This window comes from Salmo trutta, chromosome 23 (genome assembly GCF_901001165.1).
Source record: "Salmo trutta chromosome 23, fSalTru1.1, whole genome shotgun sequence".
In the NCBI taxonomy this organism is placed as follows: Eukaryota; Metazoa; Chordata; class Actinopteri; order Salmoniformes; family Salmonidae; genus Salmo; species Salmo trutta.
In genome coordinates, this window is record NC_042979.1 from 28,178,015 (window position 1) to 28,201,188 (window position 23,174).

The following is a 23,174-nucleotide window of genomic DNA, read 5'->3' on the forward strand; positions in this document are numbered from 1 at the left end:
CTCAAAAAAATAAAGGGAACACTTAAACAACACATCCTAGATCTGAATGAAAGAAATAATCTTATTAAATACGTTTTTCTTTACATAGTTGAATGTGCTGACAACAAAATCACACAAAAATAATCAATGGAAATCCAATTTATCAACCCATGGAGGTCTGGATTTGGAGTCACACTCAAAATTAAATTGGAAAACCACACTACAGGCTGATCCAACTTTGATGTAATGTCCTTAAAACAAGTCAAAATGAGGCTCAGTAGTGTGTGTGGCCTCCATGTGCCTGTATGACCTCCCTACAACGCCTGGGCATGCTCCTGATGAGGTGGCGGATGGTCTCCTGAGGGATCTCCTCCCAGACCTGGACTAAAGCATCCACCAACTCCTGGACAGTCTGTGGTGCAACGTGACGTTGGTGGATGGAGCGAGACATGATGTCCCAGATGTGCTCAATTGGATTCAGGTCTGGGGAACGGGCGGGCCAGTCCATAGCATCAATGCCTTCCTCTTGCAGGAACTGCTGACACACTCCAGCCACATGAGGTCTAGCATTGTCTTGCATTAGGAGGAACCCAGGGCCAACCGCACCAGCTTATGGTCTCACAAGGGGTCTGAGGATCTCATCTCGGTACCTAATGGCAGTCAGGCTACCTCTGGCGAGCACATGGAGGGCTGTGCGGCCCCCCAAAGAAATGCCACCCCACACCATGACTGACCCACCGCCAAACCGGTCATGCTGGAGGATGTTGCAGGCAGCAGAACGTTCTCCCCGGCGTCTCCAGACTCTGTCATGTCTGTCACGTGCTCAGTGTGAACCTGCTTTCATCTGTGAAGAGCACAGGGCGCCAGTGGCGAATTTGCCAATCTTGGTGTTCTCTGGCAAATGCCAAACGTCCTGCACGGTGTTGGGCTGTAAGCACAACCCCCACCTGTGGACGTCGGGCCCTCATACCACCCTCATGGAGTCTGCTTCTGACCGTTTGAGCAGACACATGCACATTTGTGGCCTGCTGGAAGTCATTTTGCAGGGCTCTGGCAGTGCTTCTCCTGCTCCTCCTTGCACAAAGGCAGAGGTAGCGGTCCTGCTGCTGGGTTGTTGCCCTCCTACGGCCTCCTCCACGTCTCCTGATGTACTGGCCTGTCTCCTGGTAGCGCCTCCATGCTCTGGACACTACGCTGACAGACACAGCAAACCTTCTTGCCACAGCTCGCATTGATGTGCCATCCTGGATGAGCTGCACTACCTGAGCCACTTGTGTGGGTTGTAGACTCCGTCTCATGCTACCACTAAAGTGAAAGCACCGCCAGCATTCAAAAGTGACCAAAACATCAGCCAGGAAGCATAGGAACTGAGAAGTCGTCTGTGGTCCCCACCTGCAGAACCACTCCTTTATTGGGGGTGTCTTGCTAATTGCCTATAATTTCCACCTGTTGTCTATTCCATTTGCACAAGAGCATGTGAAATTTATTGTCAATCAGTGTTGCTTCCTAAGTGGACAGTTTGATTTCACAGAAATGTGATTGACTTGGAGTTACATTGTGTTGTTTAAGTGTTCCCTTTATTTTTTTGAGCAGTGTATATTGATTGCAATTATTCCCGAATGAGTGAGCATTCATGTGCAAAGGATTAGCATTTCAATTAATATAATTATCAACTGTGTAGTGATCCCTTTTGTCTTCCCCGCATGTTCTCAGTCCACACTCGCTTCCCTTTTTCTACCAAGCCGTCATATCGGCTTAGCCCACTAGGGAATCTCCCCTATCATTTCCTTGTAACCATATCTACTGTGTTTTATGCATTTAAGTGATTAGTTAGTTACTAAATAAATGATTAAGCCAATTGGTGTATGGATGATTCATAGTAAAGGCTGGGTTCGTGCAGATAACCAACAATTTACGACGTTCAGATGAGACTGACTTGAGGCAAAGAATAATTCATTAATAGAAGACTAGTTGATCAGATATTAAAATATCTGAAGAGTTATATTCGGAAAATTATAACTTTGTAATCTGAAGATTTTCCTTGGTGCCCCGACATCCTAGTTAATTAAATTTACATGATTAGTTTAATCACGTAATAATAATTACAGAGAATTGATTTGGTAAAATAACACTCTTCACCTTTATTGATGCCAAAGACACGACACTGTACATAGGTGCAGGGTTGAGTACCAGGTGATAGCCGGCGTGCAAAGCTGTCATCAAGGCAAAGGGTGGCTACTTTGAAGAATCTACATGATTCCAAATGTGTTATTTCATAGTTTTGATATCTTCACTATTATTCTACAATGTAGAAAATAGTCAAAATAAAGAAAAAGCCTCGAATTAGTAGGTGTGTCCAAACTTTTGGTACACAATATAGAAAAATGTAGAATCCTTTGCATATTTGGGTATTATTCTACAAACTGGCGATTATTAGAATGAGCTCCGTCCACAAACAGGACCAAATTTGGCTGGTCCCGACCGGACCAAATCTTTACCAATTATAGACGTCTAGGTTTCACAGATTTGGACATCAAGAGTACAACACAGCACAGTAGAGTAGAGTTCAGTACAGTACTGTAAATTATACTCCACTCTAGTGTGCTATACTGTTCTGTACTGAGCTCTACTGAACTGTAGTCTACTGTACCTAACTATAATCTACTGTTTTCTAAGACCCTTTTTCCATCTGTTTGACCAGAAATCAAAGTCTTGGCTTATTCCTAATTTTAAGGATGGAAAATGTTTGAAAAATGTTTATATGACTTAATTACATTACATTTACATTTAAGTGATTTAGCAGACGCTCTTATCCAGAGCGACTTACAAATTGGTGCATTCACCTTATGATATCCAGTGGAACAACCACTTTACAATAGTGCATCTGAATCTTTTAAGGGGGGGGGGTTAGAAGGATTACTTTATCCTATCCCAGGTATTCCTTAAAGAGGTGGGGTTTCAGGTGTCTCCGGAAGGTGGTGATTGACTCCGCTGTCCTGGCGTCGTGAGGGAGCTTGTTCCACCATTGGGGTGCCAGAGCAGCGAACAGTTTTGACTGGGCTGAGCGGGAACTGTGCTTCCTCAGAGGTAGGGAGGCGAGCAGGCCAGAGGTGGATGAACGCAGTGCCCTTGTTTGGGTGTAGGGCCTGATCAGAGCCTGAAGGTACGGAGGTGCCGTTCCCCTCACAGCTCCGTAGGCAAGCACCATGGTCTTGTAGCGGATGCGAGCTTCAACTGGAAGCCAGTGGAGAGAGCGGAGGAGCGGGGTGACGTGAGAGAACTTGGGAAGGTTGAACACCAGACGGGCTGCGGCGTTCTGGATGAGTTGTAGGGGTTTAATGGCACAGGCAGGGAGCCCAGCCAACAGCGAGTTGCAGTAATCCAGACGGGAGATGACAAGCGCCTGGATTAGGTCCTGCGCCGCTTCCTGTGTGAGGCAGGGTCGTACTCTGCGAATGTTGTAGAGCATGAACCTACAGGATCGGGTCACCGCCTTGATGTTAGTGGAGAACGACAGGGTGTTGTCCAGGGTCACGCCAAGGTTCTTAGCACTCTGGGAGGAGGACACAAGGTAGTTGTCAACCGTGATGGCGAGATCATGGAACGGGCAGTCCTTCCCCGGGAGGAAGAGCAGCTCCGTCTTGCCGAAGTTCAGCTTGAGGTGGTGATCCGTCATCCACACTGATATGTCTGCCAGACATGCAGAGATGCGATTTGCCACCTGGTTATCAGAAGGGGGAAAGGAGAAGATTAATTGTGTGTCGTCTGCATAGCAATGATAGGAGAGACCATGTGAGGATATGACAGAGCCAAGTGACTTGGTGTAAAGCGAGAATAGGAGAGGGCCTAGAACAGAGCCCTGGGGGACACCAGTGGTGAGAGCACGTGGTGCGGAGACAGATTCTCGCCACGCCACCTGGTAGGAGCGACCTGTCAGGTAGGACGCAATCCAAGCGTGGGCCACGCCGGAGATGCCCAGCTCGGAGAGGGTGGAGAGGAGGATCTGATGGTTCACAGTATCAAAGGCAGCAGATAGGTCTAGAAGGATGAGAGCAGAGGAGAGAGAGTTAGCTTTAGCAGTGCGGGGAGCCTCCGTGACACAGAGAAGAGCAGTCTCAGTTGAATGCCCAGTCTTGAAACCTGACTGATTAGGATCAAGAAGGTCATTCTGAGAGAGATAGCAGGAGAGCTGGCCAAGGACGGCACGTTCAAGAGTTTTGGAGAGAAAAGAAAGAAGGGATACTGGTCTGTAGTTGTTGACATCGGAGGGATCGAGTGTAGGTTTTTTCAGAAGGGGTGCAACTCTCGCTCTCTTGAAGACGGAAGGGACGTAGCCAGCGGTCAAGGATGAGTTGATGAGCGAGGTGAGGTAGGGGAGAAGGTCTCCGGAAATGGTCTGGAGAAGAGAGGAGGGGATAGGGTCAAGCGGGCAGGTTGTTGGGCGGCCGGCCGTCACAAGACGCGATATTTCATCTGGAGAGGCGTATTGCCTGCCTTGTGAGTAGGGGGGAAGGTGAGAGGGTGAGGTCAAAAGAGGAGAGGAGTGGAAAGAAGGAGGCAGAGAGGAATGAGTCAAAGGTAGACGTGGGGAGGTTAAAGTCACCCAGAACTGTGAGAGGTGAGCCATCCTCAGGAAAGGAACTTATCAAGGCGTCAAGCTCATTGATGAACTCTCCAAGGGAACCTGGAGGGCGATAAATGATAAGGATGTTAAGCTTGAAAGTGGGATTAAAATGTAATTAAAAATATATATATAACCTAGACTCTTAGCTTTCATTTTACACCAAATGTGATGTGCTCCTATGCTCCTATGGGGCCTTTTACGTGAAAATGCCCTTGCCATAATCCAACCCATTGTAACCATATTGTTCGGGGACATTGTCACTACCAATATACAATAAATCCCAAGCTCTTTTGTGCTGTTACTATAAAGAGCTCCCTTTGTTGCCTCCCTCTCACACACATACTTTACAGTGCCTTGCAAAAGTATTCAGACCCTTTGGATTTCTTCACATATTATTGTGTTACAAAGTGAGATTAAAATGTATTTAATTGTCCTTTTTTGGCAACGATCTACTCAAAGTACTCTGTATTGTCAAAGTGGATAAAAGCCCAAATCTACACTGGAGCTGCTTACCAAGAAGACAGTGAATGTTCCTGCGTGGCCAAGTTACAGTTTTGACTTAAAACTGTTTGAAAATCATTGGCAAGACTTGAAAATTGCTGTCCGGCCATGATCCCCGACATCTTGACAGAGCTTGAAGAATTATGAAACAAATTAAGAGCTAATATTGCACATTCCAGGTGTGTAATGCTCTTAGACTTACCCAAGAAGACTCACAGCTGTAATCGCTGCTAAAGGTGTTTCTAACATGTATTGACTCATGGAGCTGAATATTTATGCAACTCTTCCTCATCTTTTTTTTTTTTTACCCACTTTTTCTCCCCAATTTCGAGATCACGATCTTGTCTCATCGCTGCAACTCCCCAACGTGCTCGGGAGAGGCGAAGTCGAGTCATGCGTCCTCATGGCTCGCCAAACTTAACACCCGCTCGCTTAACCCGGAAGCCCGCTGCACCAATGTGTTGGAGGAAACACTGTTCAACTGATGACCGTTGTCAGCCTACAGGCGCCCGGCCCGCCACAAGAGAGCGACGTGCCAAGTAAAGCCCCCCAGCCAAAGCCTCCCCTAACCCCTCCCCTAACCCAGACAACGCTGGGCCAATTGTGCACTGCCCAATGGGACTCCCGGTCACAGCCAGTAATGACACAGCTTGGGATCGAACCCCAGGCTGTAGTGATACCGCAACATTGCAAATGCAGTGCCTTAGAGCACTGCACCACTCGGGAGGCCATACACATCATTTTGTGTAGATTGTTGTCAAAAACTTACAATGAAATCCATTGTAATCCCACTTTGTAACACAATAAAATGTGAAGAAATCAAAGGGGTATGAATACTTTTTTAAGGCACTGTATTTTTTGTGTCACACCCACACACGCATGGGAAAACATGCAAATGTAGTAGAGTGATGTTGTTCCCCTAGATTATGCACCAAGTTGCACGCAAGGACAGTTCAAGTAGGCCAGGTCAAGAGGGGATGTTAATAAGTTAATAACAATAATAATAATTCAATGTGTTTTCTTTATTTAATTACAGCAGCATAGTTAATGTTATTTTTCAGTGTACAAACATTTTTTGATATCTATATTGTAAATACACCTAATTGTAAAAGTTTGTATATTTTGGTTTGGTCCATCGCGGGTTATCCGTACTTACGGACCCTGTTATCGTTCTCTTTTGCCGGACCTTCAGCTAGCAAGGTATGTTGTCCTTGGCGCCGTAATTTGGCAATATAAAACTGTGGTAAAGTTACATAAAGTGCTGTTACGCAATTATAGGGTTTGTTACAATGTGAACAATTATAAAGATTTATGTTAACTTTCACCAAGCTCGCTAATTAGGGTACCTATTGTAACTCGGGAGTATTTGGGACCGTGTTTGAGTGAGTTGCTATGTGGTCACGCAGGTGCCCGAGAGCTGTGACTGCACTGAGGGCTAACCTATTGTGTGTTGTCTCTTCGTGTGCAGGTATGTCTTTTATTTTGTTCCGAATATGTTGTATATAATTTTAACTGTATTGTATAGTGTGCTGATGGGCACTGAATGTATGTATGCAATTCCCGCTCTTTTGCCGGACCTTCAGCTAGCAAGGTGCCCGAGAGCTGTGACTGCACCGAGGGCTAACCTATTGTGTGTTGTCTCTTCGTGTGCAGGACCAATAAACATGATTCAACCATCATAATTCCAGTTGTGGCAGTGTCCTGATTAAAAGTACACAACGCAGAACGAACCACGCTACAAACTGGTGCCGTGAGCCGACCCCCGGGAGCTGTGCATGTGGCTGAGGCGCTCGACCTGCGCATGCGCATTTGTTGATGGTTTGCTGTAAGCTAATATATACTGTAAACAGTGAATGTGAGTGTAGCATATTCATTAGATACAGGTATTTGTGATTATTTGTATGTTTTTGATGAATTTGTTTATTGCAATTTTTTTTGTATTTGAATGCAGTAAATTACATTGTATTTTAGTGCTCTGTTGAGCCATGGTAGATTCTCAAGTCCACAGATTGAGTTATGCTGGGGATTTTAGTGTGGGTAGAGGGAGGGGTGTCCTTGCATTTACGCCAAGTGTACAGTCAGCTCCTGGGAGTAGAGCGTTTGCTAGTCCTGAGTTTTCAAGCGCTGGGAGGGGTAGGCTGTTTGTTCCACCTGACCAGGGTATCCCACCTCTGTCTTTTGATGTACCATCATCCACAATCCTCAGTGATAATGGGACGCCTCCGAGTCAGCTTAGTGACATTATTAAGCAGATTGGTTCAGAGATAGGTGAATCTATCAGAGCAAGTTTACTGCAGTCTGGGGTTTCAAGTCTTTCTCCTGCCTGTCCCCCTCACCAACCCCAGCAGGTTCCCCTGCCTGAGCAGGGTGGGTCAACCTTTATTGATGCGTCCAAGCTGAATCTGGTTGTGAAGTCCGATGTTAGTCCTCCACCTTTCTTTAGGGGTGATGGCTCAGATAAGTACTCTGTCCTGGAGTGGGAGGAGTTAATGGGAGTCTACTTAGAGAAGAGGGGTTACACTGGGTCTGAGAATGTTGGGGAGGTGATGTCTAGGCTCATGGGGAGGGCACGGGATGTGACCAAAGTCTGGATGCGTAACAACCCTGTTACAGATGTTAAGGCGGTGTTCAGTGTTCTCAAGCAACACTTTGGGGATACTGTCTGCTCAGGTACGCCATTAGCTGATTTCTATTCAATCAAACCATATGCTAATGAGGGTCCAATAGATTTCTGGATTAGGCTTAACAAAGCTGCAGAGGCAGCCAAACAGTACCTTGTGAGTGAGGGCAGGACCCTACCCAATGAGTGCTCAGAGTTGGCAGTCATGTTTGTACGCAACTGTCCTGATAGAGAGTTGGCCCAAGTGTTCAAGAGCAAACCCATTCGTGACTGGACAGCCAGTGAGGTACAGGATCAGTTGGATGAACTGTTAAGGGAACGTAAAGCATGTAGAACACAACTTTCACAGCAGGTGGCTGCCGTCTTTGACTCCCCCCAGGAGGGAGTGGGTCCTGTGAACAGACCTAAGGTGTCATCCTTTTCTCAATGTGGCCGTGAACCAGACCAGGCACCATCTATATCTGAGGGTGAGACATTAGAGAAGGTTTTGACTTTGTTAGAGAAGGCTCTGGTCAGCAATACTCAGTCTGTGAACAGAGGGCCCCGTAAACAGTTCCACAAACGTCAGCGTGAGTGCGCCGTCTGTGGAAGCACTAATCACTGGACCAAAGCTCACTGTCAGATGCACCAGCTGTGCTTCAAGTGCTTCTCTCCGGGCCACATTAGCTTTGACTGTAGTGAGGCTGGGCAGCGACAGAGCCCTGGATGTGGACAGACTGGCAGGTCTCAGGAAAACTAGAATGCCTCCATTCTGAGGAGGGCAATGTGGGGCAGTCTTATTTTTCCTCCACTGATGATGATATCCAATCTGTTTATTCTTACATTTGTGAGTCAGTACCCAAGAACAACACAGTAATTTTTCAGAACACAATGAGAATTTCGCAGAATGACAGTTTGTTTTACACCTCCGTGCTAGTACAGGATAAAGTTGAGTTGAAGGGGATGTTAGATAGTGGCTCCATGGCTACTACTCTGACCGCAGATATTGTACCTCGGTTGAGGGAGGCAGGAGTGGTAGAGGGGAACTTTCTAGCTCCTTCAGATATTATCCTGGTGGGTTGTGGTGGGAAGCAAACTAGCCCAGTGGGCATGTGTGATTTAAAAATTCAGCTTTATGGTTTCAGCTATGTAGTCCCAGTGCTTATTGTAGATGGGCAGGTTGATGAACTCATTGTGGGCACTAATGTGTTGAAGTCTTTGATTAGACAGTTCAAATCAAATGACAGCTACTGGCGGGTGGTGGGTACACCAGGTTCCTCTAGCCAGTGCGATGACAGCCACTTCCTGCGTCTCCTGTCAAATCTGGAGAGATGGAGAGGAGACTCTATCCCAGATAAAGTAAGCACCATTAAGTTGAAGAGAGCAGTAACACTCCAACCCATGAGTGAGCATCTAGTGTGGGGCCGCCTACCCCCAAAGACAAAACTCTCTGTGGTCAGTACTGTTGTTGTCGAGCCCAGCACGTCTCGTTGTGTGAATCGACACATACTAGTGGGGAGAGTAGTTACGCCTCTGTGGGGGGATGGATGGCTACCTGTGAAGATAGTGAATCCAACAACATCACCAGTTACCCTGAGACGAAATGCTAAAGTGGCGGATGTGTATCCTTGCATTGCATTGGAGGATTTTGATGATGTCAAGCAGCAAGCAGCTTACCAGAACGTGGCTAAAGTTCAATGTGACAGCTCACACGGCAGTCTGACAGCTAAGAGTTCAGTTGGTGGCAGTGTAGTTCATGGCAACAGTACACTGAGCAATCTTGGACTTCAAGGCCTGTCTGTTGAGGAGTGTCCAGTTTCACAGTTCTGGAAGGATAAACTTGTCAATTTAATTGGGAAGTATGACACAGTGTTCTCTAGACATAGCCTAGATTGTGGTGAGGCAAAGGGGTTCTGCCATCGCATACGGCTGACTGATGACCGCCCATTTCGATTACCTTATCGTAGGCTTTCTCCAGCTCATTACCAAAAACTCAGGGAAACACTGGATGATATGGAGGAAAAGGAAATCGTCAGAAAATCAAGCAGTGAGTATGCCTCACCATTGGTGCTGGTATGGAAAAAGAATGGGGACTTGCGCCTATGTACTGACTTTAGGTGGTTAAATGCCCGCACTGTAAAGGACGCTCATCCCCTGCCTCATCAGGCTGATGTACTGGCCGCGCTGGGAGGTAATGCCTTCTTCAGCACAATGGACTTGACGTCAGGGTATTATAACGTGCCACTGCATGAAGAGGATAAGAAATACACGGCCTTTTCCTCTCCTTTAGGCCTGCACGAGTACAATCGGTTGCCTCAGGGCCTCTGCAACAGCCCGGCTACATTTATGAGAATGATGCTGACCATTTTTGGTGACCAAAACTTTCTAAGTCTCCTTTTTTATTTGGATGTTCTGATGGTTTTTGCTAAGACTGAGGAAGAGAGTCTGCAGAGACTTGAGATGGTTTTTCAGCGGTTGCAGGAGCACAATCTTAAACTGTCTCCGTCTAAGTGCAAGTTTTTGAGGAGGTCTGTTAAGTTTTTGGGTCACATCATTTCTCAGGAGGGCGTAGCCACTGACCCTGCTAAAGTTCAAACTATTTTGAACGTGACTGAAAGCGAGATGATGGAGGCTGATGGTGTCACTCCGTCTCCTAGCAAAATCCGTTCTTTTCTTGGTATGGTAGTATACTATCAGCACTACATTGAGAATTGTTCCATGGTTGCTAGGCCATTGTTTCAGCTAACTACAGGTCAGAAGAAGTCTAGGGGAGGCAAGGGTAGGAGAAGGCCTGGTCCCTCTCGCAGGCTCACTGCTGCAGACTGGACTGCCGAATGTCAACTCGCTTTTGAAGCTTTGAAATCAGCACTAGTTGATCAGGCCCTGCTGGCTCATCCAGATTTTTCTCAGCCATTTTTACTTTCTGTGGATGCATCTACTAGTGGTTTGGGAGCTGTACTATCCCAAGTGCAAGATGGAACGGCAATAGCCAGGCCAATAGCTTTTGCTAGTAAATCTCTTAATCATGCACAATCCAAGTATCCTGCTCACCGGCTGGAATTTCTAGCCATGAAATGGGCCATTCATGATAAATTCAGCCATTGGCTGCGAGGGCATAAGTTTACTGTGTGGACCGACAACAATCCACTCAAATATATTCTTACAAAGCCGAGACTTGATGCATGCGAGCAGAGATGGGTTGCAAAGCTGGCACCCTTTGACTTTGATATCCAGTACATACCAGGTCCCAAGAATGTCGTTGCTGATGTTTTGAGCAGAGAGCCATTTGTCCGCTCCACAGTTCTGCACCGACTGACAAGAATTCCATATGATGTCCTGCTGGAGGAAGCCAGAGGTCTTCGAGTGGATGATGTTCAAGACATGTTCCGCCTCTCCTGTGAACAGCCCGAGGCTGGCTGTGGAACGTCTATGGCTCCTGGGAGTGAGTTAAGTAGAGTTAATCGCACGCTGGGGGGGATGATTAGAGCTCTGCCAGCTAGGTCCAAGGCTAAATGGCCTCAGATGTTGAACACATTGACATTCTCCTATAACTGCACTGTTCACGAGACTACTGGGTTTCCGCCCTTCTTCTTGATGTTTGGACGCACCCCTAGGTTGCCAGTAGATGTTATGTTTGAAAGTGTGCTGTTGGATGGGGACACGGTCGATGTGGATAAGTATGTCCAGTCTTTGGGTGAGGATCTGAGAGAAGCCATGACATTGGCTCAGCAGCATGCAAGTAAGCAACAAAAGAGACAAGCCGAGGTCTACAACAGACGGTCGAAGGGTCATTCGGTAGAGAAGGGAGACAGAGTTCTACTTGCTAACAAGGGAGAGAGGGGCAAGAAGAAACTGGCTGATCGCTGGGACAGTGCGGTGTACATAGTTGTTGCGAAGAACAGCTCACTGAACACATATCGTATACAGCACCCTACCACTGGACGCATCAAGACGGTGCATAGGAACCTGATTATGCCAGTCAACTTTCTGCCTTTGCCTTCATGGGAGGAACCTGAGAGTCACGGATATCTATCGAGTGGTGACGTGTTCTCTGAGATGTCTGCAGCGTCCAGCAAAATGGATGGGAGTGACGCAAGGACTGTCCACTGGGTAGCAAGCCTTCCTGAGTCTTCTGGGAGGATATTCCAAGAAGATGGTGTAGTCCCAGTTGATGGAAGTGAAGTGGAACGGCCATATGACGTCCCCTTGAGTGAGGTGTGCTCAGTAGAAGTGGACCAGAGAGAGATCCCCAAAGCATACAAGAGTTCTGATGGCGAAACTCCATTCAGTGGGGATGGTGCTGTGACAGATGTTGTTAACTTGGTTGAAGATGCTTTGTCAGTGTGGTCTGTGGCAATCTACCAGGATTCTGATCAGTCGTCTGACACTACTAGTGTTGAGTCTGTAACTGAAAGTGTGCTGGCTCCGGATAGGCCGAGTTGTAGTATTCCCAAACCTGAGGTTAGGCCTCTGAGCACGGTTAGGGCTGTCCGTGACATTCCTGCTAGGTTTTTGGGTGAGGGTGTTCGGACTAGACTAGGTAGATTTATTAAGCCAGTGGATAGGTTAATCCAAACTATGTCTACACAGGAAATGAAACCGTTCTTGGTTTCTCAGTGACGGTAGGATATTGCCTACCTTTTCATTTTTTTTGTGTGTATATGGTAATCTAACTGGGTCTTAGAGTGATTGGTGGGTTGGTCTAATATTTTTGACAATTCATGTAACTTTGTGTGTAGTTCATCAGCATAAAATGTATTTGGCATTTTTTGTATACGGTTGAATAAGGGATTAGCTACCTCTTATTTTTCCTAATCCTTCGCGGGATAGCTTTCCAGCTGATCGACCATTTGTGGGTCTAGACTTAAGGGACTACACTGGGTTACTCCGTCGCTCTGTGGGTGTGAATTTTTTTTTCTTCTTTCTTTCTTTGCTTTGTTACCTTCGAGGTAATGTGTTTTGTTTTGTGTTTATAATCTAGTGTAAAACAGTGGGGGTGAATGTAGTAGAGTGATGTTGTTCCCCTAGATTATGCACCAAGTTGCACGCAAGGACAGTTCAAGTAGGCCAGGTCAAGAGGGGATGTTAATAAGTTAATAACAATAATAATAATTCAATGTGTTTTCTTTATTTAATTACAGCAGCATAGTTAATGTTATTTTTCAGTGTACAAACATTTTTTGATATCTATATTGTAAATACACCTAATTGTAAAAGTTTGTATATTTTGGTTTGGTCCATCGCGGGTTATCCGTACTTACGGACCCTGTTATCGTTCTCTTTTGCCGGACCTTCAGCTAGCAAGGTATGTTGTCCTTGGCGCCGTAATTTGGCAATATAAAACTGTGGTAAAGTTACATAAAGTGCTGTTACGCAATTATAGGGTTTGTTACAATGTGAACAATTATAAAGATTTATGTTAACTTTCACCAAGCTCGCTAATTAGGGTACCTATTGTAACTCGGGAGTATTTGGGACCGTGTTTGAGTGAGTTGCTATGTGGTCACGCAGGTGCCCGAGAGCTGTGACTGCACCGAGGGCTAACCTATTGTGTGTTGTCTCTTCGTGTGCAGGTATGTCTTTTATTTTGTTCCGAATATGTTGTATATAATTTTAACTGTATTGTATAGTGTGCTGATGGGCACTAAATGTATGTATGCAGTTCCCGCTCTTTTGCCGGACCTTCAGCTAGCAAGGTGCCCGAGAGCTGTGACTGCACCGAGGGCTAACCTATTGTGTGTTGTCTCTTCGTGTGCAGGACCAATAAACATGATTCAACCATCATAATTCCAGTTGTGGCAGTGTCCTGATTAAAAGTACACAACGCAGAACGAACCACGCTACACAAACACACACACATTTACTCAAAATGTCATATATTACTATCATCAAGGCAAAAAAAATGCAGATTTTTTTTATTTTGTTCAAAGTAATAGCTTTATAAGACTATGTATATAGTATAACCTGACTCAGTTATACCAGCTCTGTCAGGAGGAATGGGCCAAAATTCACCCAACTTATAGTGGGAAGCTTGTGGAAGGCTTCCTGAAACGTTTGACCCAAGTTAAACAATTTAAAGGCAATGCTACCAAATACTAATTGAGTGTATGTAAACTTCTGACCCACTGGGAATGAAATAAAAGCTGAAATAATTCACTCTCTACTATTATTCTGACATTTCACATTCTTAAAATAAAGTGGTGATCCTAACTGACCTAAAACAGGGAATTTTTACTTGGATTAAATGTCAGGAATTGTGAAAAACTGAGTTTAAATGTATTTGGCTAAGGTGTATTTAAACTTCCGACTTCAACTGTACACAATCCATGTCTCAAGGCTTAAAAATCCTTCTTTAACCTGTCTCCTCCCCTTCATCTACACTGACTGAAGTGGATTTAACAAGTGACATCAATAAGGGATAATAGCTTTCACCTGGATTCATCTGGTCAGTCTGTTGTGGAAAGAGCAGGTGTTCCTAATGTTCTTGTACACTTAGTGTAACTACATGGTACATTTAAAACATTCTCTTTAATAACATGCACTGAAAGAGCCAAGCATTGATCAACAAAGCTTGTTTTGTATGAAAATAATAATACACCTATACAAGCCCATCCACGCACACACACACACAATATAATTCCAGTCCAGTCTACTCGGAATACAGTGTACAATTATTGATACAGTAGTTGACATTACTATCTGTTTGTTGTCAGAAAGGTCCTGTTTCTGCCGTTTGGTTTCCAGCTCAAACATAAAAAAAACAGCAAAGAGTCACATACAAATCCAAAAAGATATCACATATGGAACTAGATCCTAAACCAGATGTTGTCCCATTTACACTGAGATCCATAACTGTCCCAACCCTGATCCTGTTTGTGGCCTGTTTAAGATCCAAATCTTAATTCAGAATAAGTGGATAGAATACTCAGTCATAGAGAGGATGCTCTGATAGTCAGTCACATACATGTACATTCACAGTTTAGCTACAGATTGAGATCTCTGACACAAATTTAGGCCTGTGATCCAGGTTCTAATCCAGATTATGTAAAATTCAGTTGGGGATGCTCAGGGATTTATTCTGATTATTCTGATCATCTGGGGACACTTTTAATCCAGATTCTAATCCAGATTAAGATTCAGGTGGAGATGTTCAGTGTCTTCCCCTTGAGGGTCATGAAGTAGAGTTTGGATCCGGCTGATTTTGACATGAGGAGGAAGAGGAACGGGTCCAGGCAGGCATGCAGGCAGCACAGACACACCGCTACTTTGAAGTAGCCATAGAAGCTCTCCTCTCCGCCCTCCAACAGGTGTACGTAATGCAGGAAGTGGAGGGTCGCGGCGGGGCCGAAACATGCCACAAAGATCACAAACACCAGTGAGCTGGCCTTGACATACAGTGTCCAGTCGTGGTGCGAGCGGTTGAGTTCTCGGATGATCCATGTGTAACACACAGCCGTGACCACCAGGGGGACTAATAGACCCAGGATTGTCAGGCCCAGATTGTAGTAGAGCAGAGGAGCATGGGAGCTGTAGTCCCGGGGGAGTACATCATGGCAGGTGGTGAGGCCGAGCTGGGGTAGGTGGTAGCTCTGACGGACCAGGAGTTTAGGTACAACGGCAGCCCCAAACACCCCCCACACAGCCAGACTGGCCCAAACGGTGCACGCCCTCTTGGGAAGGCTCTTGTAGAGGAAGGGGTGCACCACAGCCAGGTAGCGCTTGATGCTAAGGCAGGCTAGCGTGTGGGCCGAGCAGTAGAGGTTGCCGTAGAAACAGGCCGTGACAATGCGGCAGGCAGCCTCGCCGAACATCCAGTGGTTGCCGTGGAGATGGTAGTGGGCCTTGAAGACGAGGGAGAGGAGGAGGAAGAGGTCGGAGACGGCCAGGCTGCAGTAGAGGATGGTTGACGACACTGTCCTGACTTTAGTGGCCACGGCAGACAAGATGGCAACGTTGGCTGGGATTCCCACGACAACGGCCAGTACGTAAACGCAGGGTATGACCCGTGTGCTCAGCGGGCCGGCAAGATACGCCGCTGTGTCATTGCTTCGCAACCGCAGCGCCGGAGGGGTAAGGGCAGAGGGGCTGAGGAGGGGAGTAGAATGGGGTGCTTGTTGTGTCTGTGTCTGTTGGGTGGCATTAGGGAGAGAGACAGACTTTGACTGGATGATTTCTCCTCTAAATGTTCTGGGATTTACCACTTCAGTGATGTTCCTCTTGGATTTCCTGGCTTTTTTTCCTGGAAGAGGACATGAAGGGAGGGAGACATTAGGGTTTGGTACTATAACTCATAATGAAAGTACACTGAAGGCTATTCAAAACAGCTTTTGTCTTTGTTTTTCATGTGTATTCATCATTCATTTGGTTAGCAATTTTTATTTACATAGGAATATACAGTGAGCTCCAAAAGAATTGGGACAGTGAGATGTTGTTTTAGCTCTGTGCTCTAGCACTTTAGATTTGAAATGATAGTGCAGACTGTCAGCTTTAATTTGAGGGTATTTTCATCCATATCAGGTGAACCATTTAGAAATGACAGCACTTTTTGTACATAGTTCCCCCATTTTAGGGGACCAAAAGTATTTGGACAAATTCACTTATCAAATCAAATAAATTATTATTTGTCACATGCGCCAAATACAACAGGTGTAGACCTTACTGTGAAATGCTTACTTGCAAGCCCTTAACCAACAATGCAGTTCAAGAAATAGAGTTGAGAAAATATTTACAAAATAAACTATAGTAAAACATTTAATAAAAAGTAACACAATAAAATAACAATAACGAGGCTATATACAGGGGGTACTGGTACCGACAATGTGTGGGGGTACAGGTTAGTCGAGGTAATTTGTAGGTAGGGATAAAGTGACTATGAATAGATAAGAAACAGTGAGTAGCAGCAGCGTAAAAACAAAAGGGGGAGGGGGAGGGGGGGGGGGTCAATGTAAATAGTCCAAGTGGCCATTTGATTAATTGTTCAGCAGTCTTATGGCTTGGGGGAAGAATCTGTTAAGGACCCTTTTGGACCTAGACTTGGCACTTCGGTACCGCTTGCCGTGACGTAGCAGAGAGAACCGTCTATGACTTGGGTGACTGGAGTCTTTGACAATTTTTGGGGCCTTCGTCTGACACCGCCTAGTATATAGGTCCTAGATGGCAGGAAGCTTGGCCCCAGTGATGTACTGGGCTGCACACACTACCTTCTTTAGCGCCTTATGGTCGGACGCCGAGCAGTTGCCATAACAGGCGGTGATGCAATCTGTCAGGATGCTGTTGATGGTGCAGCTGTGGAACTTTTTGAGGATATTGGGACCCATGCCAAATCTTTTCAGTCTACTGAGGGGGTAAAGGCATTGTCGTGCCCTCTTCACAACTTTCTTGGTGCGTTTGGACCCTGATAGTTTGTTGGTGATGTGGACACCAAGGAACTTGAAACTCTCGACCCGCTCCACTACAGCCCCGTCGATGTGAATGGGGCAGTGTTCGGCCCTCCTTTTCCTGTAGTCCACGATCAGCTCCTTTGTCTTGCTCACGTTGAGGTTGTTGTCCTGGCATCACATCTCTGACCTCCTCCCTATAGGCCGTCTCATCATCATCAGCACTATGGTGTTGAACGCTAAACTGTAGTCAATGAACAGCATTCTCACATATGTGCTCCTTTTGTCCAGGTGGGAAAGAGCAATGTGGAGTGAGATTGAGATTGGGTCATCTGTGGATCTGTTGGGGCGGTATGCGAATTGAAGTGGGTCTAGGGTTACCGGGATGATGGGGTTGTGAGCCATGCCCAGCCTTTCAAAGCACTTCATGGCTACTGACGTGAGTGCTATGGTGCGGTAGTCATTTAGGCAGGTTAGCTTAGCGTTCTTGGGCACAGGGACTATGGTGGTCTGCTTGAAACATGTAGGTATTACAGACTCAGTCAGGGAGAGGTTGAAAATGTCAGTGAAGACACTTGCCAGTTGGTCTGCGCATGCTTTGAGTACGCGTCCTGGTAATCTTCTTGTGAATGTTGACCTGTTTAAAGGTCTTGCTCATATTGGCTACAGAGAGCATGATCACACAGTCATCCAGAACAGCTGGTGCTCTCATGCATGCTTCAATGTTGCTTGCCTCGAAGCGAGCATAAATGTATTTTAGCCCATCTGTTAAGCTTGCGTCACTTGGCAGCTCGCGGCTGGGTTTCCCTTTGTAGTGCGTACTAGTTTGCAAGCCCTGCCACATCCGACGAGCATCAGAGTTGTTGTAGTAGGATTCAATCTTAGTCCTGTATTGATGCTTTGCCTGTTTGATGGTTTGTCTGAGGGCATAGCGGGATTTCTTATAAGCATCCGGGTTAGTGTCCCGCTCCTTGAAAGCGGCAGCTTCTAGCCTTTAGCTCAGTGCGGTTGTTGCTTGTAATCCATGGCTTCTGGTTGGGATATGTACATACTGTCACTGTGGGGATGATGTCGTCATCGTGGTATACTCCTCAATGCCATTGGATGAATCCAGGAACATATTCCAGTCTGTGCTAGCAAAACAGTCCTGTAGCGTAGCATCCGCATCATCTGACCAGTTCCATATAGAGCGAGTCACTGGTACTTCCTGCTTTAGTTTTTGCTTGTAAGCAGGAATCAGGAGAATAGAATGATGGTCAGATTTGCCAAATGGATGGCGAGGGAAAGGTTTGTATGTGTCTCTTTGTGTAGAGTAAAAAAAATTTCCCCTCTGGTTGCACATGCGACGTGCTGGTAGAAATACTTATGTTTATTAAAGTAGTCAAAAGTTTAGTGTTTGGTCCCATATTCCTAGCACGCAGTGATTACATCAATCTTGTGACTCTATAAACTTGTTGGATGCATTTGCTGTTTGTTTTGATAATTTTTTGCCCAGTAGAAATTAATGGTAAATAATGTATAGTGTAATTTTGGAGACACTTTTATTCTAAATAAGATAGAATATGTTTCTGTATGCTACCATGATTCATGAATTGTGAATAATGATGAGTGAGACACAGTTACAGATGTACAAATATCATACCTCCAAGATCTGCTAACCTCTCACCATTACAATAACAGGGGAGGTTAGCATTTTCATGGGGGAATGATATTTGTGCATCTGTAACTTTCTCACTCATCATTATTCACGGTTCATTCAGGACTATCTGTAGTCATGGTAGCATCCACATGAATGTTTCGAAACATATTCTATTCTAATTTACAATAAAGTGACTCCAAAATGACACAATATATTATTTACCATTCATTTCTATTGGGCACAAAATAATGGAGAACTGAACCAAAACAACTGAAAATATCCCAATACTTTTGGAGCTCACTGTATGACATGCGCAGTGACAATTAAGAAGTAAAAGTAAAAATGACAATATGCATTTGGTTTTCCAATAAAATAAAGCATACAGTACATTAAGTAAAGTAAGGTCATTTGACATGGCATGACTCAGTTTCCTATCTATGGTAATGAGTAGAGCTGCTGACAAGGAAAGGACTCAGGTGTTAGTCAAACACGTGGCTTTCACTGTAACATGCTGGAACATAGGACCAGTGACTGAATCAGAAGAGAGAGAGGTCTATCTGTGCCCTGTCGATTAGTCAAATCATATATAAGGCTTTGGTTCAGTGATTCACATATCTACTGTATAAATATAGGTAAGTTATTGCAAAAAACATATTGACATTTTAATATATATTTTTTGTGTTAAATGTTATTATAGTCCCCCAAAAAAGCTTGCAATAGATCAAACTGGATAAATCTCACAGTTGGCAAAATAAAATATTATTAGAAACCATCACTAAATGGTCATTTTTAATAATTTCAGTTTAGAAGTATTTCAATAATTATTACTTATTGATAAACAGTCATCAATAATAAGGAGTTGTCTTTACCTTTGGATTGAAAGGTCACATCCAGCAAAAGAGATGAAACAAGTAAAAAAAACACCAGTTTCCCCATTGCCACAGTTTATCTGAACAGTCCTATGAAATAATAAACTCTAGCTATTAACTATATAGGAAGATCTCTATAGACGTCCAGCGAGGTCACATCTCTGTCAAAAAGTCTGTCTGTTCTTGTTCCGTCAAGTTTTTCTCAGTGAGTTAAACCAGAGAGGAAGGCAGAGCAATAGGCAGTAATAGAAAACACACTTCCGGTTTAAACCTTCAAAACAAAAGAGCCATTTTTGAAGACATTGCATCTCTAACACACATTTGTTGCAGTAGAACGCTTCAAAGAGATACATTATTAAAGCTTTTCTATTGGTACTCTTATTTTGAAGGAATGTTTTCAAGTTGGTGTTGCCAGCATAATTTTGTGCTGCTGAGTAACTACTTTCTCAAAATGTATGTTTACATTTGAGTAATTTAGCAGACTGTCTTATACAGAGTGACTTACAGTTAGTGCATTCATCTTAGATACTGTAGCTAGGTGGGACAACCACATTATCACAGTATCTGCCAAATGTGCTTCAACAAAGTACTGAGTAAAAGGTCTGAATACTTATGTAAAAGGTATTGTGTGTAAATCTTTTTTATCCATTTTAGAATAAGGCTGTAATGTAACAAAATGTGGGAAAAGTGAAGGGGTCTGAATACTGTGTGATTACTGTAGATATTGCTTTGCCTGGAGTTCCATCAACCTCTCAGATAAGTTTTATTTTACAGCTGCTAAAGGACGAGGACTATGGCTCTGAATTGAACCCCCACTCTTTTTGAATAGAGATCAGATTTTTTTTTATGGGTTAAGAGAACTACTGTATTGGTTTACTGATCAAGTCACTTGGGTTATTTAGTCAAATAGAGGGTACAACTCTAGTAAACTTCCTATCACGGAATCATCAGTCCTCCTGAGACTCAGCAATTCATTTTTGTCCTCTCTAGTGGATATCAGTTCTGGGTCTTTATCTCTGAGGCCATACAACACACTGTATTAAGTCCTGTTGTCCCTTTGAGAGGACAGTATGGGCTTTTCAATGATATCACGTGTGGGAGTGTGACCTTGACAGCCTTATCTTCCTGGTTCTTAAAATAATGGCTGCCGTCAAAATTAGCACATTAGTAAAAATAAAGAAATCCCCTTGAATGAGTCGGTGTGTCCAAACTTTTGACTGGTACTGTATCTTCTGAGGAAACTGGCACAAATAATTCTGTTTTTACCGATCACACAAATAAAAGTCTATAATGAGTCAGCTGTTCAACAGATGAATCATATTTATAAATAAAAACGCTGTCTTTCCGTCTATGTATCGTGTAAGTGGGCGATGGTGCAGATGCACTCTCTCATAAAAACACTAGTCACATCATCTTTCCTGTAGCTCAAACACGGGTTTACAAGAAATCTCCCCACTTACAGTGAGGGAAAAAAGTATTTGATCCCCTGCTGATTTTGTACGTTTGCCCACTGACAAAGAAATTATCAGTCTATAATTTTAATGGTAGGTTGATTTGAACAGTGAGACACAGAATAACAACAACAAAATCCAGAAAAACGCATGTCAAAAATGTTATCAATTGATTTGCATTTTAATGAGGGAAATAAGTATTTGGCCCCCTCTCAATCAGAAAGATTTCTGGCTCCCAGGTATCTTTTATACAGGTAACGGGCTGAGATTAGGAGCACACTCTTAAAGGGAGTGCTCCTAACCGCAGCTTGTTACCTGTAAAAGAGACACCTGTCCACAGAAGCAATCAATCAATCAGATTCCAAACTGTCCACCATGGCCAAGACCAAAGAGCTCTCCAAGGATGTCAGGGACTAGATTGTAGACCTACACTAGGCTGGAATGGGCTACAAGACCATCGCCAAGCAGCTTGGTGAGAAGGTGATAACAGTTGGTGTGATTATTCGCAAATGGAAGAAACCCAAAAGAACTGTCAATCTCCCTCGGCCTGGGGCTCCATGCAAGATCTCACCTCGTGGAGTTGCAATGATCATGAGAACGGTGAGGAATCAGCCCAGAACTACACGGGAGGATCTTGTCAATGATCTCAAGGCAGCTGGGACCATAGTCACCAAGAAAACAATTGGTAACACACTACGCCGTGAAGGACTGAAATCCCGCAAACCCGTCTGAAGTTTGCCAATGAACATCTGAATGATTCAGAGGACAACTGGTGAAAGTGTTGTGGTCAGATGAGACCAAAATGGAGCTCTTTGGCATCAACTCAACTCGCCGTGTTTGGAGGAGGAGGAATGCTGCCTATGACCCCAAGAACACCATCCCCACCGTCAAACATGGAGGTGGAAACATTATGCTTTGAGGGTGTTTTTCTGCTAAGGGGATAGGACAACTTCACCGCATCAAAGGGATGATGGACAGGGCCATGTACCGTCAAATCTTGGGTGAGAACCTCCTTCCCTCAGCCAGGGCATTGAAAATAGGTTGTGGATGGGTATTCCAGCATGACAATGACCCAAAACACACGGCCAAGGCAACAAAGGAGTGGCTCAAGAAGAAGCACATTAAGGTCCTGGAGTGGCCTAGCCAGTCTCCAGACCTTAATCCCATAGAAAATCTGTAGAGGGAGCTGAAGGTTCGAGTTGCCAAACGTCAGCCTCAAAACCTTAATGACTTGGAGAAGATCTACAAAGAGGAGTGGGACAAAATCCCTCCTGAGATGTGTGTAAACCTGGTGGCCAACTACAAGAAACGTCTGACCTCTGTGATTGCCAACAAAGGTTTTGCCACCAAGTACTAAGTCATGTTTTGTAGAGATGTCAAATACTTATTTCCCTCATTAAAATGCAAATCATTTTATAACATTTTTGACATGCGTTTTTCTGGATTTTTTTGTTGTTATTCTGTCTCTCACTGTTCAAATAAACCTACCATTAAAATTATAGACAGATAATTTCTTTGTTAGTGGGCAAACATACAAAATCAGCAGGGGATCAAATACTTTATGTCTGAAAACAAACAACATCTGCTCAAAAAGACACACTATGCCTGCTGTGTCCCTCATTTACTGGTAAATAATAAATGCTACATGTCCAAAAGAACAACAACTATGGCATGTAAGCCGTTTTTTACCCCCAAGCTTCCCCCTCATGTCCAAACAAAACGGATAACCTCAACTCCCATTTGTTTTATCAATTCTATCTAAAACATTGTATTTATTTTTGTCTTCAGTATTTTTATCATCTCACTGTGAGTTCCCATCAGGCCCCAGCAGCTACCAGGTGTGACCCTGTGGCCTATCTTGTTCTTCCTGTGTCTCTGACGCACGTGATGCTGGGACACAACAGAGAGATGAGTCTCATCTAAACATCTATGTGGATCCCTCTCACTAAAAACATTGTATTTGGTTCAAAACATTCTCTAAGACCTAAACCTCAACTGGAGTTGTGTATAAAGGGTGTGACCATTGAGCAAGTTGAGGAAGCTAGTTGAGGATCTCCTAAGTATAACATTGGATGGTCAATAATCATGGTCAAGTCCTATTCACAAAGTTAGGGGAGAAGGAGAAGAAATGTGGA

General features: G+C 44.5%; 1 protein-coding gene across 1 annotated transcript; it reads right to left on the reverse strand.

Moving 5' to 3' along the window:
• Positions 1–14,362: 14,362 nt before the first annotated feature.
• LOC115159722 (proteinase-activated receptor 3) lies at positions 14,363–20,089 on the reverse strand. Its single transcript, XM_029709729.1, has 2 exons — positions 19,589–20,089; positions 14,363–15,942 (listed from the first exon to the last, which is right to left on the reverse strand). The coding sequence occupies exons 1-2, from the start codon at positions 19,653–19,655 to the stop codon at positions 14,840–14,842; spliced, it is 1,170 nt and encodes a 389-aa protein (XP_029565589.1). The 5' UTR covers positions 19,656–20,089; the 3' UTR covers positions 14,363–14,839.
• Positions 20,090–23,174: the final 3,085 nt, after the last annotated feature.

Bases quoted from the DNA above. Each gene is read 5' to 3' on its own strand.
- LOC115159722 (XM_029709729.1), bottom strand. From the start codon at position 19,655: ATGGGGAAACTGGTGTTTTTTTTACTTGTTTCATCTCTTTTGCTGGAT. The intron at 15,943-19,588 runs GTAAAGACAACT...GTCCTCTTCCAG, and splicing joins TGTGACCTTTCAATCCAAAG to GAAAAAAAGCCAGGAAATCC.